At 39.7% G+C, this 16716-nt stretch overlaps 1 protein-coding gene across 1 annotated transcript; it reads left to right on the top strand.

The window, feature by feature from the left end:
- Positions 1-732: 732 nt before the first annotated feature.
- Positions 733-15913, top strand: LOC140561410 (cation channel sperm-associated protein 4-like). The gene is made up of 17 exons (XM_072686604.1): positions 733-890; positions 1830-1839; positions 5370-5510; positions 6359-6432; positions 7142-7192; positions 7318-7474; positions 12824-12985; positions 13156-13215; positions 13420-13560; positions 13769-13870; positions 13982-14070; positions 14247-14376; positions 14518-14654; positions 14860-14998; positions 15158-15360; positions 15486-15648; positions 15767-15913. The coding sequence occupies exons 1-17, from the start codon at positions 733-735 to the stop codon at positions 15911-15913; spliced, it is 2064 nt and encodes a 687-aa protein (XP_072542705.1).
- Positions 15914-16716: the final 803 nt, after the last annotated feature.

The raw sequence follows: 16716 nt of genomic DNA, 5'->3' as shown, positions 1-16716 counted from the left end.
ATTTTCATCTCCGAACTCTCATCTCCAAGGGAGCTTCTCACATGTTCTGGAGGAGGTTGGAGACACTGATTCAGAATTGACCTTGTTGAAGACCTCAGTTGTGGAAGCAACTGTTCATAGCTGTTGCCAAAACCTTGTCCGTGCCTGTTATGATGGCAACCAAAGAACCTGTTGGTGAACACCAGCAGTGAGGGAGGCTGTCAAGCGGAAGAAGGAGAATCGGGGCACTCTTGATTCCGCTGATTGGCACAGACAAGTAAATAAGGTAGCAGCTTTGGCAGTGGCAGAAGCGAAATCCAGGGCATGTGAGGAGTCTGTAGAGTTAATGGAGACTGATTTTCAGGTGTCTTCAAAGATGTTCTGGAAAAGGCTCCAACAACTCAGAAGGGGGAGGAGGGACATTGCCCAAACTGTGCTCAATAAGGGTGATGAAGCTCTGAACTCAGCTGAGGATATTGTTGGGCACCAGAAGGAACACTTTGAGAAGCTCCTAAAGCCGAGGAACATGCCTTCTACCCTGAAGGTTGAGCTGGAGACTTCCAGGGAGGCAGAATTCGTCTGTGGCCAAAGTCACTGATGTAGTGAAAAAGCTTCACAGTGACAAGGCACTAGAGTGGATGAGATTCGCCTGGAATTGCTGAAAGCTCTTGCATGGACCTCAGAAAGCTCTCAATTTACCAGCTGAACTACATCCCCACCCTGGTCACGGACACAAGCGGTTGAAATGAGGTTATGTCCTCTGTTATCTGGGAGAGTCTCAGAGTAGAGCCGCTGCTCCTTCTCATTGAGAGGAGCCAGCTGAGGTTGTTGGGGCGTCTGATAAGGATGTCCCCCCAGTTGCCTCCTGTTGGAGATGTACTGGGCACAGCCAGCTGGGAGGAGACCCCGAGGTAAACCTTGGACTTGCTGGAAGTATTATATCTCCTGGCTGGCCTGGGAGCGCCTTGGGATGCTGGAGACAGGGATGCCTGGGTTTCTGTGCTTCCCCCATTGCCACTGCAGGCCCTGAGCTGAATGAAGTGGATAAGAATATGAAAAAAGACGATTAGGCATTCCACAACATCTTCTGGGTGAAACTGGTTGTTAGGTAACATTAAGTAAAGTCCAGCGGTAAGATGAGGTAAGTTTGTGTTTTTTTTTATTTCTCTTGGCTCTGATTTAAACTCCTGCAGCCGTGTTTGAATCAGCTGGAGATGTTTAATGATCTTTTTGGAGTCAGTTTAGGTTTTTGATTCTTTATTGTTGAGATTTTAATACAAAGTTGTTCTGGTGATTTTTTTTCAGGGTGAAGATCTGAAGGCCACTAGTGCCATGGAGATAACAGCTGCTTGAGACCTGGTTTATTAATTTCTAACTGGTTTTGATCAGAGGAGGATGGGTCTCCCCTTGTGAGTCTTGGTTCCTCCCAAGGTTTCTTCCTCCAGCTTTGAGGGAGTTTTTCCTTGCCACTGTCGCCTTTGGCTTGCTCACTGGGGGGTTTTATCTTCTATGTTTTGTTTCTTTTTACTTTTTTCTATCTGTACTTTTATTTGTTCATTTTTTTGAAACTGGTGTCTCTTTGAATGACCTTCAATCAAAGAACTGGTAAGTAATACTTTTTAAAGACATTTTAAAAAATCTGTATTTTATTCTGAAATATTTTATTAAGAAATAAAAATATATTAATATTAAGAAATAGCCAGTTGTTTATATTGTCAGGAAATTGAAAAGAGCCTGGTAAACTAATTACAGACCAGTGGGTCTAAAATGATCACTGATAGCAGCTGTATGGAGCTCATCATTTCTTCATTAATATTCTGTGTCTTTATTTTATGCCCTGTTATAAACAGGAGGACAGAGGTACATCTGGCAGCTGGTGTGAAAGATGAAGAACATAGCGAGAGAGAGAGAGAGAGACGCAGCAGAAAGATGATGGTGATCAGGTGATGGAGAGAGGTTGAGCAGGCGAGGATGGAAAGGGAAGGGTGAGGAAGGAGAAATTAGAGGAATTTGGTGTAAAGAAGAGAATAGTACAAATAACCAGTGAAAAGAAAAAACTACAAAGCCTTGTCATTACTGCACTCTGTGAGAAAGGTGGAAAGTGTCACAAGCTCCTCCAAAATCCTCTCTAACCATGTTTAGACACAGTGGTGCTCAGTTCTGGAGATCTATGAGAGTTCATATCCAACACATGGTTCTAATACTCTGATACCCCTGAAGGTCTTCATGACCTGTTTCTGGTGTGTTAGATTAGGACTGGAGATAAACTCATCAGGGTCAGGATTGGACACCCTTGTTCTAACAGCAACTTCTGTCTCAGGTAAACTGTTGTCATGAAGTCTGCTAAATGTCACTTATACCTCCACATTAATTATGGCCGTGTACGTTATGTGGTCTACATGTGTTTACAGTAGAAGTCTTAGTAAGTGTGTAGAATTTAGAATTAAGAAAAAGCACAGGCTTTCCTGAGGGTTGATTTATGTCTCCCTGTTTTCAGGAAACAGTGCCTTCATAAATGTTAGTCAGTTGTGCACGCTAGCTATTGTTTCTCCCATTCTGGTTCTGCCAATTAACCCACACGTTTGTAGCTCCTAGAAATGCTCCTGACACTCGGAGGGTACTTAACCCATGTCTCCAACAATACATGCGAAGCCAGCCCCCGCAAACATGCTGAACCGCAGCTCCACTGCACCAGCTAACAGAACTATGCCTGCCAACATCACTTAGGAGTGATAAGAGGAAAGAGCACGGCCAATTGTGCTCACGAGTCATAGTGAAAAGAACTAAATTCTAAAATAAGACCTGAAATCTAGACTGTTATTATGTGTGTAAATCGAAAACTCAAAAGGAGCATTAAAAAAAAAAATCACTTTTTTCTCTTTTACTTTTTTTTTTTTACACTCTGTCCTTCTTCTACATAGCCTGGTGTGTGTGTGTGTGTGTTTGCATGTGGTTACATTTCAAGCACTGAAAACCTGTCAATTCAATTCAAATTTGGGGGGTAATATAGGGGGACAGGATCCAAAGTGTAGGCAAGGGCAACCGACCACAAATGGACTCGGATCAGCAGCAAGCAGACAGCAGAGGGCAGTTCAGCACACAGGGGAGAGAAAACAAAGGAGAAAATGATGATGTGTTTAGGAGTTTGAATAGACTGATGTGCAGCCTGTAAAGGAAGTAGATTAGAGAGACTGCAGCACTGATCAGGGACCTGTGAACAGAGAGCTGTACAGTCCAAATGTGTTAGTATTCTTACAAGCTCCATCAGCAAGGATAACAGTACAGTGCATTAATGGATTATCTGAGTCCCGTATTGAGTATTGTGGGGCCAAAACATTTATTTTATAATCAATGCAGAATTTAACTGGTAACCAGTGCAGGGACGAGAGAATAGGACACAGCTTCTCTGTGTCATGTAAGGAGAGTACATTACGCAGATTGGCAATATTACGTAGGTGGAAGAAGGCCATTTTAACTATGTAACAGATGTGTGCATCAAATGAGAAGCCAGAGTCAAAACAACTCCTGGGTTTTTTACAGTGCTGCTGGTTATGACTGAGAATCCATTTAATTTTACAGTAATATTTGCAATTTTTGGATTTATTCATATTTGGATCAATTAGTAAAACCTATGTTTTTTTCTGGATTAAGCAAAAACAAGTTGTGAGCCATTCAGTTCTTGTCCAGTTTATGTCTGCTCCAACATTCCTGCACATTTTAGTCTCTGTCTTGTGGAAAGCTTTCTATCCTACCTGCAAATTAGGATGGATAAGTGAACAGATTTGCCAGTATTGCTCTGCATCACAGCTGATCAAGATGGAGAGAAGAGTCTCTGCTTAAAGGGGCTTGGAAATCACTTTTTAAGAGAAAGACGTTTGGGGAGATGATGAAGAGAACGATCTTTCAGAATTTGAAGATCACATTTTTGTTGATTCAGGAGGAGGATGCTGGTGCCCTCTCAGCCCAACCCTCAGAACAACCATCTGCAGAACCTGAAGTAGGTGTAAGATGCTGTGCATGTGGTGTACGTCTGTAGCAGCAGAAAGACTCAGTCTACCTGCATCAAGTGCAGGAAATACATCTGCAGCTCACACACAGTACAACTCTGCCCCTCATGTGTTCTGTAGGCTGGCATGAACTGACTGTGTGTTCAGTGAGGCTGATGTGCTGATGTGGCTCTATTGGGTTAAAAAGCCAGTAATGCAGAGTGTCCAACCAGACCTACAGACATTGGCCGAGTAACACAAACACAAACAGCACAAGACTTCAGTCCATTTTGTAGCATTTTGTACTTTTATACTTGAGTAAAAAAATGTAAATCGTACTTCAGCTTTATTAGGAGCACCTGTACACCACTTCCATCCTGCAGTGATCTACTCAGCCAGTAGGTGGCAGCAGTGCAATAATGCCCATCATGCCCCAGCGTCTGTTCAAAAGCTTGAGCAGCTAATGCTGTCAGACACTCAACAGACAAGGTAATGCAGCTCAGAGCTGTGTGCGCTTTAGTTAAGGCCTTTTATAAGCGGATAACTTACCAACACACACATGAGAACAGTAAAGAAAAGGCATCAGTAGCGTTAGCATAGGCTGTATTTCTGCTAGCTAGTGAAAGAGGCTCTGATAACACAAGCTTGTAAAATGAGCGTCGCGAGCTCGCCAATATAGCAGTAACCTCCTCATTAAAAAGCCTGGCTTCTCCAACTAACATGAGCTGATGATGCAAAGATGACATCACTATTTCACATGTAGTTTTATTCAGCAAAGAGAATAGTTCATACATGTGAGTGACAGCAATATTACTAGTATAATAATCTTCTTCTTCTTATTAACTAGTAAAATGATTAGACAAGCAGAGGTAAAACTAGTCTAGAAACGCCCTGTATTGGATGATAACTATAAATAATACTACACTCCCATGAGGAGAACTTTGGAGATGATTTAATGAACACAGTGATGAAAAACCACAACTTTCTATAGGAATGTTATTAGTATTTATTTTAATATTAATGTTTTACTGAGGAAATAAACACTTGCTCAGAAAAGCCGCTTTTTAACTCTTAATTATCACAGATATCTAAAACATCTGCACAGAGCTGTATAGTTTTATATATTTTTAAATTATTTAATTTTTGTCACCTTGCAGTTACTTCTCTATCTAGATCAACATCATGAACCGAGCGGTGGAGCTTTTAAGGAGCAGACAGCAGCTGATCGAGTCTCAGACAGACGTGTTTCTGATGGAGGAGCTTCTTTAACCGCTCCGTTAGAAGAGATGACCGATCATCAGAGGAAGAAGGAAGAAGAAAGAGAGGAGAAAGCCCTTCTGTCTCCTAGCATGAGAACCTGAGGTGGCTTGTAATTAATGCTCACTCTTCTCTTCTCACATGTAGACTGAGTACAGCATTGGAAACTACCTCACTGCAATGTTCCAGTATATTGTGGAGCATCCCATTCTCCAGTTCCTCATCATGGTCATTGCTCTGGTTAACTGTGTCATCATCAGCGCCAAGACCATCTCAAGAATTGCCAAGGTGAGAACACTAAATCTTAACGCCACCAGATATTTTCAGACAGTCCGATCATGTTGCCTCTCCCACTGATTGACTAACTCTACAGCACAGCTCTGTGCTTCTATCAGTGTGTTTTGTAGGTGATGACGGGTGATGTTTCTGAGACTTTCAGAAACCCTGTATATTAAACTCCACTCTCTTTCTCACTGTAATTTCAGGACCATGAGACTGCATTCCTGATCTGGGAGCGGATCATCTTCACCGCTTTTATTTCAGAGATTGTTCTCAAATTGACCTGCGGTTTCAGTATTTTTTTGGTGGCATTGTTTTTTACAGTTTTCTCCTGGAACCTCCTCAAAATGTTTACTCCTATTAATCCATATTTTCCTTGTAGAAGGTTGCTGTGTCTCATCAAGTCTTATTTGATCTTTACTTCTTCTGTATCTGCAGAGCGGGTGGAATGTCCTGGATTTCTTGATCAATCTGGCTCTTAGATTGATCAAGGGTACAGATTCTTGCCCCCAAGCCAAAATAGGGTCATCAGGTGAGGAAAATTACAGTGACGTGTTCCCACATTTTAAGATCTCATCAGGTTTTTCATCTAGATCAATGGTCCTCATAAAGAAATGGACAAGAGGAGAGTGATGATGTATCTGTTTAGACCGAGTTTACAATTCTTAACTGTTCAATATTTGTGCTTCTTTCTTTTCTCCTTTTCCAGAATGCTGCGACTCTTTCGGCGTGTCAGGCTGTTTGCTTTCTTCTAGGGATTTTCCAGAGCACTCAACAGCATCTCCCGCTCCTTCTCTTGGGCATGGTGTAATGCTCTACGCTGTGTGTGAACAGCTTTGTCTTTAAATGTGCTCTAGATGTTTGGCCTGTGTGGAGTGATGCTGTTTGAGGATGATGTTCCATTTGCTTTTGGAGACTTCCCTACAGCCCTGTACACTCTGTTCATCTGCATCACCCATGGCTGGTTTAAAATCTACTATGGTTTTAAGGGGTAAGCAGCTCTTGTCTGGATCTCTGACTTTAACTAAATGAGTAAAAGTGTCAGTTCTGAAAGAGAACACTAGGTGAACATATGTGAGTGCAGTAAACTTCAGTGTACGTCCATCTGTTTTGGCACGTTTGTATTTGGTGAAGAGTCATATTTTATAGCCGCTCTACTGACAGTTTTGTCTAATTTAATATTCTGTCCATTTCAGTGTGGATGAAGCTCTTCGCTATGCTGCATTGGTGTACTTCTTCATCTTCAGCTGTGGGTTCATCTTCCTGAACATTTTTAGTTCTGTGATTATCATGAATCAAGAACTAGCTGTGGAAGCAGATTCCACTAAGGTAAGCCTGCTTTACATCCTAGCTTCACCTCCTGAGAACAACAGTGTGCAAATACCCAGTTTAACCCCCTACTTAAAGATACGCAAGATGAACATATTAATATTGTCTGCATATAAGTCATTTTTCTTTCTCTATATTTATTCAAACTGAATTATTTTTGTCACAATAACAGTCAGAAGAAGATGAATCCCAGAAGGATCTGGTACATGTGGAGGAAATAGTCGCATAAACCAGCATGACCCAGCGCCAGACACAGTCTCATGACAGGTGTCTCACGAACCTGACTTTTGACAAAATCTGGTCCTGTTAAGTTTGGCCATTGACCGGAATGAGTTCCAGGAGATTCGCCAGAAGTTGATGAAGTATGGGTCAACAGCACAGCTAATAAACACCTTATTTTACTTTCAGTCTGTCAACGGCTATTATGAAAAGGTCCGCCTGGACCGTAGAATGATGCACTGCTCTGACTGTAAATGTGTTCATCCAGGATTGTGGATGAGGTCCGAAACCTGCCCATCAATAAAGAGCGGGAGCTCCAGGCCCAGACGGAGAAAGAGATGGCCACCACCTTGACGGACAACTTGTTGGGTGATGACATCGCCTCTGGCCATGATATTCTGTCTACTTTCATCGCTCTGGAAGAGGTGAAGAAATACTGTTACTTAGCACAAACACTTGAAGCACTGTAATCAGATGAGAAGTGTATCTTGTTCCTCTAGAAATAAGACTTCTATTTACTCTGAGCTTTCTTCTCTGTTTCAGGCCAACCTTCTGTTTTCTATCAACCTTTTATTTTATATTCCTGTTAAAAACAGAAGGACAGAGGTGGACATCTGGCAACTGGTCTAAAAGATGAATAGTGAGAGATAGATATAGAGATAGAGATGCAGCAGAAAGATGATGGAGAGAGGTTAAGCAGTCGAGGATGGAAAGAGAAGGGCGAGGAAGGAGAAATAGGTGGAATTTGACCTGATGGAAAGAAGATTGATGTTCAGATAAACAGTTAAAAGAAAAAAACTACACAGCCTCGTCATTACTGCACTTTGTGACAACGCTGGGGTGTGTGGATATTGTAAGATTACTGTGGATATAAGTGTAAATATTGTTCAAAATAAATATATTTGATAACCGCCTTTTCTATCTTGTTTGCTTAATTTGGTATCAGCTAGCTAGCTGAGACTTTGTAAAACGCGTAGCTAGTCGCTAATAAGCTAGCATGTTAGCGAGCTAGCTGAATATTCAGAATTAACCAGCTAACGTTTTAAAGAGGGTCAAATATTGTGTTATGTGCTAAATATGAGATACATGGTCATAAATGTAATAAACTGCATTATGGACAGTTTACTTAGCTAGTGAAGTTATAATCAAACTCAAAAATACTGAATAACATGAAGTTACTTCAGAGAAGACGGCTATGAAGCTAGCACTAGCTAGCTAACTTACTGTTAGCTATGTTGATGGTTTCAGGGCAGCTTGGTGAAACTACTTACTGAAATGTATTATTAATAAGAAAATTAGGAGTGATATTTCATGAACTTGTCCCTCAGTAGATGATGAGTTAGCACTAATGTTATATTAATTGGGGTTTTGGGTGTTTTTTCATTCATTTAATGTAATGTTTAGCTTCTACAGTCTCCACTCACTCTGTGTAGGATTTGTACAGTAGGGGTTGGCTCTGTTCTCTTGTCTGCACTCATATTAACGGCTTGTGCTCCACCCATAACTTCATTACTTTAATGCTTTTTGTAGACCCACATGATATAAATTATGTAATTTACAAAAATCTAATTTATCCTGTGTGTTTTTTCTTTATTTTGGTTAGTTTGGAGGTGAGTGAGTGAGACTGTGGAATAGTTTAATTTTAAACTTATTATTAGCACTGCTGAGATAAATAATTATTAGCACTGCTGAGGTAAATTATTATTAGCACTGCTGAGGTAAATAATTATTAGCAATACTGAGATAAATTATTATTAGCACTGCTGAGGTAAATTATTATTAGCACTGCTGAGGTAAATAATTATTAGCAATGCAGAGGTAAATAATTATTAGCACTACTGAGATAAATAATTATTAGCACTGCTGAGATAAATTATTATTAGCACTACTGAGGTAAATTATTATTAGCAATATTGAGGTAAATTATTATTAGCAATGCTGAGATGGAATTATTATTAGCACTGCTGAGGTAAATAATTATTAGCACTGCTGAGGTAAATAATTATTAGTACTGCTGAGGTAAATTATTATTAGCACTGCTGAGGTAAATAATTATTAGTACTGCTGAGGTAAATTATTATGCAGACTCTGAGGTAAATAATTATTAGCACTGCTGAGGTAAATAATTATTAGTACTGCTGAGGTAAATTATTATTAGCACTGCTGAGGTAAATAATTATTAGTACTGCTGAGGTAAATTATTATGCAGACTCTGAGGTAAATAATTATTAGCACTGCTGAGGTAAATAATTATTAGTACTGCTGAGGTAAATTATTATGCAGACTCTGAGGTAAATTATTATTAGCACTGCTGAGGTAAATAATTATTAGTACTGCTGAGGTAAATTATTATGCAGACTCTGAGGTAAATTATTATTAGCACTGCTGAGATGAAATTATTATTAGCACTGCTGAGGTAAATAATTATTAGCACTGCTGAGGTAAATTATTATTAGCACTACTGAGGTAAATTATTATTAGCAATGCTGAGGTAAATAATTATTAGAACTGATGAGTGCTGAGGTAAATAATTATTAGCAATGCTGAGGTAAATAATTATTAGTACTGCTGAGGTAAATTATTATGCAGACTCTGAGGTAAATAATTATTAGCGCTGCTGAGGTAAATAATTATTAGTAGTGCTGACGTAAATTATTATGCAGACTCTGAGGTAAATTATTATGCATACTCTGAGGTAAACTATTATTAGCAATGCTGAGATGAAATTACTATTTGCACTGCTGAGGTAAATTATTATTAGCACTGCTGAGATGAAATTATTATTAGCAATGCTGAGATGAAATTATTATTAGGACTGCTGTGTGCTGAGGTAAATTATTATTAGCACTGCTGAGATTAAATTATTATTAGCACTAGCCGAGTGCTGAGGTAAATTATTATTAGCACTAGCCGAGTGCTGAGGTAAATTATTATTAGCACTGCTGAGTGCTGAGTTCAATAATTATTAGCACTGCTGAGTTCAATAATTATTAGCACTGCTGAGGTAAATAGTTATTAGCACTGCTGAGGTAAATAGTTATTAGCACTGCTGAGGTAAATCATTATTAGCACTGCTGAGGTAAATTATTAGCAATGCTGAGGTAAATCATTTTTAGCAATGCTGAGGTAAATTATTATGCAGACTCTGAGGTAAATTATTATTAGCAATATTGAGGTAAATTATTATTAGCAATGCTGAGGTAAATAATTATTAGCACTGCTGAGGTAAATAACTATTAGCAATGCTGAGGTAAATAATAATTTGCTCTGCTGAGGTAAATTATTATTAGCAATGCTGAGGTAAATAATTATTAGCAATGCTGAGGTAAATAATTATTAGCACTGCTAAGGTAAATAATTATTAGCACTGCTGAGGTAAATAATTATTAGCAATGCTGAGGTAAATAATTATTAGCACTGCTGAGGTAAATAACTATTAGCAATGCTGAGGTAAATAATTATTTGCTCTGCTGAGGTAAATTATTATTAGCAATGCTGAGGTAAATAATTATTAGCAATGCTGAGGTAAATAATTATTAGCACTGCTAAGGTAAATAATTATTAGCACTGCTAAGGTAAATAATTATTAGCAATGCTGAGGTAAATAATTATTAGCACTGCTTAGGTAAATAATTATTAGCAATGCTGAGGTAAATAATTATTAGCAATGCTGAGGTAAATAATTATTAGCACTGCTGAGGTAAATAATTATTAGCAATGCTGAGGTAAATAATTATTAGCACTGCTAAGGTAAATAATTATTAGCACTGCTTAGGTAAATAATTATTAGCAATGCTGAGGTAAATAATTATTAGCAATGCTGAGGTAAATAATTATTAGCACTGCTTAGGTAAATAATTATTAGCAATGCTGAGGTAAATAATTATTAGCACTGCTGAGGTAAATAATTATTAGCAATGCTGAGGTAAATAATTATTAGCACTGCTGAGGTAAATAATTATTAGCACTGCTTAGGTAAATCATTATTAGCACTGCTAAGGTAAATAATTATTAGCACTGCTTAGGTAAATAATTATTAGCAATGCTGAGGTAAATAATTATTAGCACTGCTGAGGTAAATAATTATTTGCAATGCTGAGGTAAGTTATTATTAGCATTTACACTGCCCGCTGCGTCCGCAAAGCAACCACCATTGTGGATGACCCCACCCACCCTTCACACAGACTGTTCTCCCTCCTGCCATCAGGAAGAAGGTACCGCAGCATCAGGTCCAACACGACCAGACTCTGCAATAACTTCTTCCCCCAAGCCATCAGACTGAAAGTAGGGTGTCGGATTAAAAAAAACTAGCTTTCTACAAAACCACCTTCTCCAGTTTTAACTGGATGCACAAGAAAATAGAAATGAAGCTCCAGTCACTGGTTAATCAGTATTCCTCCCTACAAATGAAGACACCATGAAGACTAAAGAAAGAACACTCCACACAGCTCCGAGAAATGGTTATTGGTGAGTGTGAGTCAGGGAATGGAGACAAAACAATTTCCAAGTCACTGAACTTCACCTGGCATATGAAAATATTTAAACCTGCACAAGCCTTCATTTTCTATCTTTCCTCTTTCTTAGAGTGTCAGAACTGTCTGTATTTAAATGTAAAGGTAAATATTCAGCAGTTCCTGATTGTCACTCTCCGGCCTACCTGTGATTAGTAGCTTAGTGTGTTAAAATTATTACCTGTCCACATCTTAAACTCATTGAATTTATGCAGTATAACAAATATTAAATATTATTTTATTATTAAATAAGCAGGCATTAAATGTGGTATTCACTTTAATGTGGCTACAATGTAAGTTTCAGTCTTTACCAAAAACCTGCAGATCAGTGCCCTCTACTGGTCACGTGTCCGACATTCTTGATGAATTTAAAATTTTCAATAAATATTTCTTTATTATTTAATAAACGTCCCTTACCCCATAAGCAGTCAATCCCCCAGACATGTTTGATATCTGAAGGTGCTTATTATGAGGGGAATATAATGATAAAAATGTATAAATGTGAAATCTAAATATAAATTTTGTAACTTTTGTTGATGTAAATTCCCAATATAAAATATGATAAAAATATCAGTGTGTTTGATGTGGAACAGACTGTAACATATCTTATATTTATAAAACAATGAAATCTTTAGTTTATGGATTTTCCTCTTTTTCATTTTTAAACACATCGTTGATGAAATTTTTCTTTAGACAAGTTTTTTTTTAAAGAAGCTGCAGAAAGGTTTATTTACTTATTTGCAAGCTCTGTATTTCCTTCAGGTAATGCTAATCTGTAATATCACAATACGGGTAGTGTATCGAACACAACCTAAACCTTTATATTTCATCAATATTCATTATTTTTTCTTTAAAGTGGAGCTAAATTGTTAACTGTTAACACAAATTCAGAATGACTTCAGTGAAACACTTCCAGCAATAAAGGGGTTGGTTTTATCAACCGGAAGTTGATCCTCCATGTTTACAGTTGTCAGTGAACCGCCTATAAATATAAGTATATCTATAAAAAATATTCTGTTCTAATAATTCTAATATTTTAATCTTCATTTTTATTGATCAGTGACCACTAGATAATATCATATATGAATATTCTGTCCATTTACAATCACTTAGTATTCAGATCAACGACATGTGATCAGTCCTCGTGACCCAACTAGACTAGCATATGCGCTAACTAGCAGATGCGCTTGTCGGCTGGGTGACGTTTGATGGTGGAACGTTTATGACGTCATAGAGTGAGAGAGATTCCATGGTAACGAACAGAGCGGCGGAGCTTTTAAGGAGCAGACAGCAGCTGATCGAGTCTCAGAAGAGATGAGCGATCACCAAAAGAAGAAGAAGAAGGAGGAAGTAAGAGAGGAGAAAGCCCTTCTGTCTCCCAGCAGACAGAACCAGAAGCACCTCGCCATGCTCAAGGTGGACCAGGTTCTTTTTTACCTGTTCTCTTAAACTTCTCCATTTACCTGTTTTTTCAGGTTCTTTCCAGAGCTTTTGGTAAATACATTTTGTGTAAGATGTGTGTATGGATATAGAGTCTAAATGAATGTCTGTCTTTTTGGGGGCAGAAAACATCTAAAACCTCTTTGGAACCACAGTCCGTGATGGAGGAAGTGGAGGAACCAGGAGAGGGCTTCATGGAGCTGCTCCACGAAAATGTAAGAAAGACAAAGGAGTTTCACTTCAGTAATGAACTATAAGGAGTCACTGGGTTTAATCCATCATGTGCTGAGTTGTGGAATTGCTCTACTATAAATCCTAAGACCTTTATAAGACCAGCTTTGGCTCTTCACTGGGCCTTTGAGTCCTGACCAAAAGTTCTGAGATGTTAATAATTCTCACTCTTCTCTTCTCACATGTAGACGGAGTACAACATTGGAAACTACATCTCTGCAATGTTCCAGTATATTGTGGAGCACCCAATTGTCCAGTTCCTCATCCTGGTCATTGCACTCCTCAACTGCATCATCATCAGCGTCCAGACCAACTCGAGGATTGCCAAGGTGAGAACCCAAAATCTTGATGTCACCAGATATTTTCAGACAGTTCGATCATGTTCCCTCTCCCACTGACTGACTAACCCTACAGTACAGTTCTGTGCTTCTGTCAGTGTGTTTTGTAGGACAGGTGATGTTTCTGGTACTTGTGTTTGAGTGTACTTTCAGAAACCCTGTATATTAAACTCCACTCTCTTTCTGACTGTAATTTCAGGACCATGAGACTGCATTCCTGATCTGGGAGTGGATCATCTTCACCGCTTTCATTTCAGAGATTGTTCTCAAGTTCACCTACGGTTTCAGGATTTTCTGGATGGTACTGTTTTTTTTCTCAAAATGTTTACTTCTATTAATCCATATTTTCCTTGTAGAAGGTTGCTGTGTCTCATCAAGTCTTATTTGATCATTATTTCTTCTGTATCTGCAGAGTGGGTGGAATGTCCTGGATTTCTTGGTCAGTCTGGGTCTGATGGTGGGGTACAGATTCTTGCCCCCAAGCCAAAATAGGATCATCAGGTGAGGAAAATTACAGTGACGTGTTCCCACATTTTAAAACTCCTCAGGTTTTTCATCTAGATCAGTGTTCCTCATAAAAGGATGGAAAAGAGGAGAGTGATGGTGTATCTGTTCAGACTGAGCTCACAGTTTGTAACTGTTCAATATTTGTGCTTCTTTCTTTTCTCCTTTTCCAGAACGCTGCGACTCTTTCGGAGTGTAAGGCTGTTTGCTTTTTCCGAGGGATTTTCCAGAGCACTCAACAGCATCGCCCGTTCCATGTCTGCACTGCTGAACATCTTCATCCTCATCATGTGCTTCATGGTGGTATGTGCTCTTCCACAATTCGTATTTGTATGATAAAATCTCAGAAACGATCCAAAAGATAAGGTCTCTGTACTTGTGTTTTGTTCATGGTGAAATGCTGTACGCTGTGTCTGAAATGCTCTGTTATTGATTGTGCTCTAGATGTTTGGCCTGTGTGGAGTGATGCTGTTTGGGGATGAAGTTCCATCTGCTTTTGGAGACTTCCCTACAGCCCTGTACACTCTGTTCATCTGCATCACCCAGAATGGCTGGTTTAAAATCTACTATGGATTTAAGGGGTAAGCAGCTCTTGTCTGGATCTCTGACTATAACTAAATAAGTAAAAGTGTCAGTTCTGAAAGAGAACACTAGGTGAACATATGCGAGTGCAGTAAACTTCAGTGTACGTCCATCTGTTTTGGCACGTTTGTATTTGGTGAAGATTCATATTTTATAGCCACTCTGCTGACAGTTTTGTCTAATTTAATATTCTGTCCATTTCAGTGTGGATGAAGCACTTCGCTATGCTGCGTTGGTGTACTTCTTCATCTTCATCTTCAGCTGTGGGTTCATCTTCCTTAACTTTTTTAGTTCTGTGATTATCACCAATCAAGAACTAGCTGTGGAAACGGATTCCACTAAGGTAAGCCTGCTTTACATCCTAGCTTCACCTCCTGAGAACAACAGCGTGCAAATACCCAGTTTAACCCCCTACTCTACCTGAACATATTAATATTGTCTGCATGTAAGTCATGATTTTCCTCTTATTTTATTCCAACTAAAACTTTTGTCTTAATAACAGTCAGAAGAAGATGAATCCCAGAAGGATCTGGTACATGTGGATGAAGTGGTCGCAAAAACCAGCATGACCCAGCGCCAGACACCGTGGCACGACAGCTGCCTGACGAACCTGACTCTGGAGAACTTTGAGAATCTCGTCCTGTTAAGAGAAGCCATCGACAGGAATAAGAAAGAGTTCCAGGAGATTCGTCAGAAGTTGATAAAGTAAGGTTCAACAGCACAGCTGATAAACACCTTATTTTACTTTCAGTCTGTCAACGGCTATTATGAAAAGGTCCGCCTGGACCGTAGAATGATGAACTGCTCTGACTGTAAATGTGTTCATCCAGGATTGTGGAAGAGGTCCGAAACCTGCCCGTCAATAAAGAGCGGGAGCTCCAGGCCCAGAGGGAAAAAGAGATGGCTACCACCTTGACGGACAACTTGTTGGGTGATGACATCGCCTCTGGCCAGGCTGGAGATATTCTGTCCACTTTCATCGCTCTGGAAGAGGTGAAGAAATACTGTTACTGAGCACAAACACTTGAAGCACCGTAATCAGATGAGAAGTGTATCTTGTTCCTCTAGAAATAAGACTTCTATTTACTCTGAGCTTTCTTCTCTGTTTCAGGCCAACCTTCTGGATTCACGGACAACAACTGACGTGTTTGGTGAAGGTTTGGTGCAGGAAGGGATTCGCAGGCTGGCCAGAGAAGCTGTGACCGATTCCCTGTTGCGCAGCAAGTCTTCAGTAATGTCCGTGACCCATAGTAATTAAGTCATGCTGAAGCATTGACTATTGATCCTTGGTGGGATGTTATTGGACTTCTGTGCTAGTCACAGTTTGTCCATAACAAACAGCACGTTCAAACACAAGGTTGCTTATAAGTGTACTTGGTACAGAGCACCTTGGGTCAGAGGTAAGTTACCGACATCGAGGTCTTGTCGTCTGACCTGTGGCTGCGTGTTTCGGATGCATTGGTAAAGAGAGGTGCTGAGCTGTGAGCTGATCACCATCTGATGAGTTGAATCAGGTGGCAGCTAAACCTGCCAGACAAACCTGACAGGCCCAAACGAGTAGTCTGTGTCTGCCAGGGAAAGCTGGCAGAGGACTCTGATTTTCATCTCTGAACTCTCATCTCCAAGGGAGCTTCTCACATGTTCTGGAGGAGGTTGGAGACACTGATTCAGAATTGACCTTGTTGAAGACCTCAGTTGTGGAAGCAACTGTTCATAGCTGTTGCCAAAACCTTGTCCGTGCCTGTTATGATGGCAACCAAAGAACCTGTTGGTGAACACCAGCAGTGAGGGAGGCTGTCAAGCGGAAGAAGGAGAATCGGGGCACTCTTGATTCCGCTGATTGGCACAGACAAGTAAATAAGGTAGCAGCTTTGGCAGTGGCAGAAGCGAAATCCAGGGCATGTGAGGAGTCTGTAGAGTTAATGGAGACTGATTTTCAGGTGTCTTCAAAGATGTTCTGGAAAAGGCTCCAACAACTCAGAAGGGGGAGGAGGGACATTGCCCAAACTGTGCTCAATAAGGGTGATGAAGCTCTGAACTCAGCTGAGGATATTGTTGGGC

The sequence above is a fragment of the Salminus brasiliensis genome, chromosome 8 (genome assembly GCF_030463535.1).
Source record: "Salminus brasiliensis chromosome 8, fSalBra1.hap2, whole genome shotgun sequence".
Lineage (NCBI taxonomy): Eukaryota > Metazoa > Chordata > Actinopteri > Characiformes > Bryconidae > Salminus > Salminus brasiliensis.
The sequence above is the reverse complement of the archived record's forward strand: the minus strand, read 5'-3'. Positions and strand labels throughout refer to the sequence as shown.

Bases quoted from the DNA above. Each gene is read 5' to 3' on its own strand.
- LOC140561410 (XM_072686604.1), top strand. From the start codon at position 733: ATGTCCTCTGTTATCTGGGAGAGTCTCAGAGTAGAGCCGCTGCTCCTT. The intron at 7,193-7,317 runs GTATGGGTCAAC...GTGTTCATCCAG, and splicing joins ATTCGCCAGAAGTTGATGAA to GATTGTGGATGAGGTCCGAA. The intron at 15,649-15,766 runs GTGAAGAAATAC...TCTCTGTTTCAG, and splicing joins CTTTCATCGCTCTGGAAGAG to GCCAACCTTCTGGATTCACG.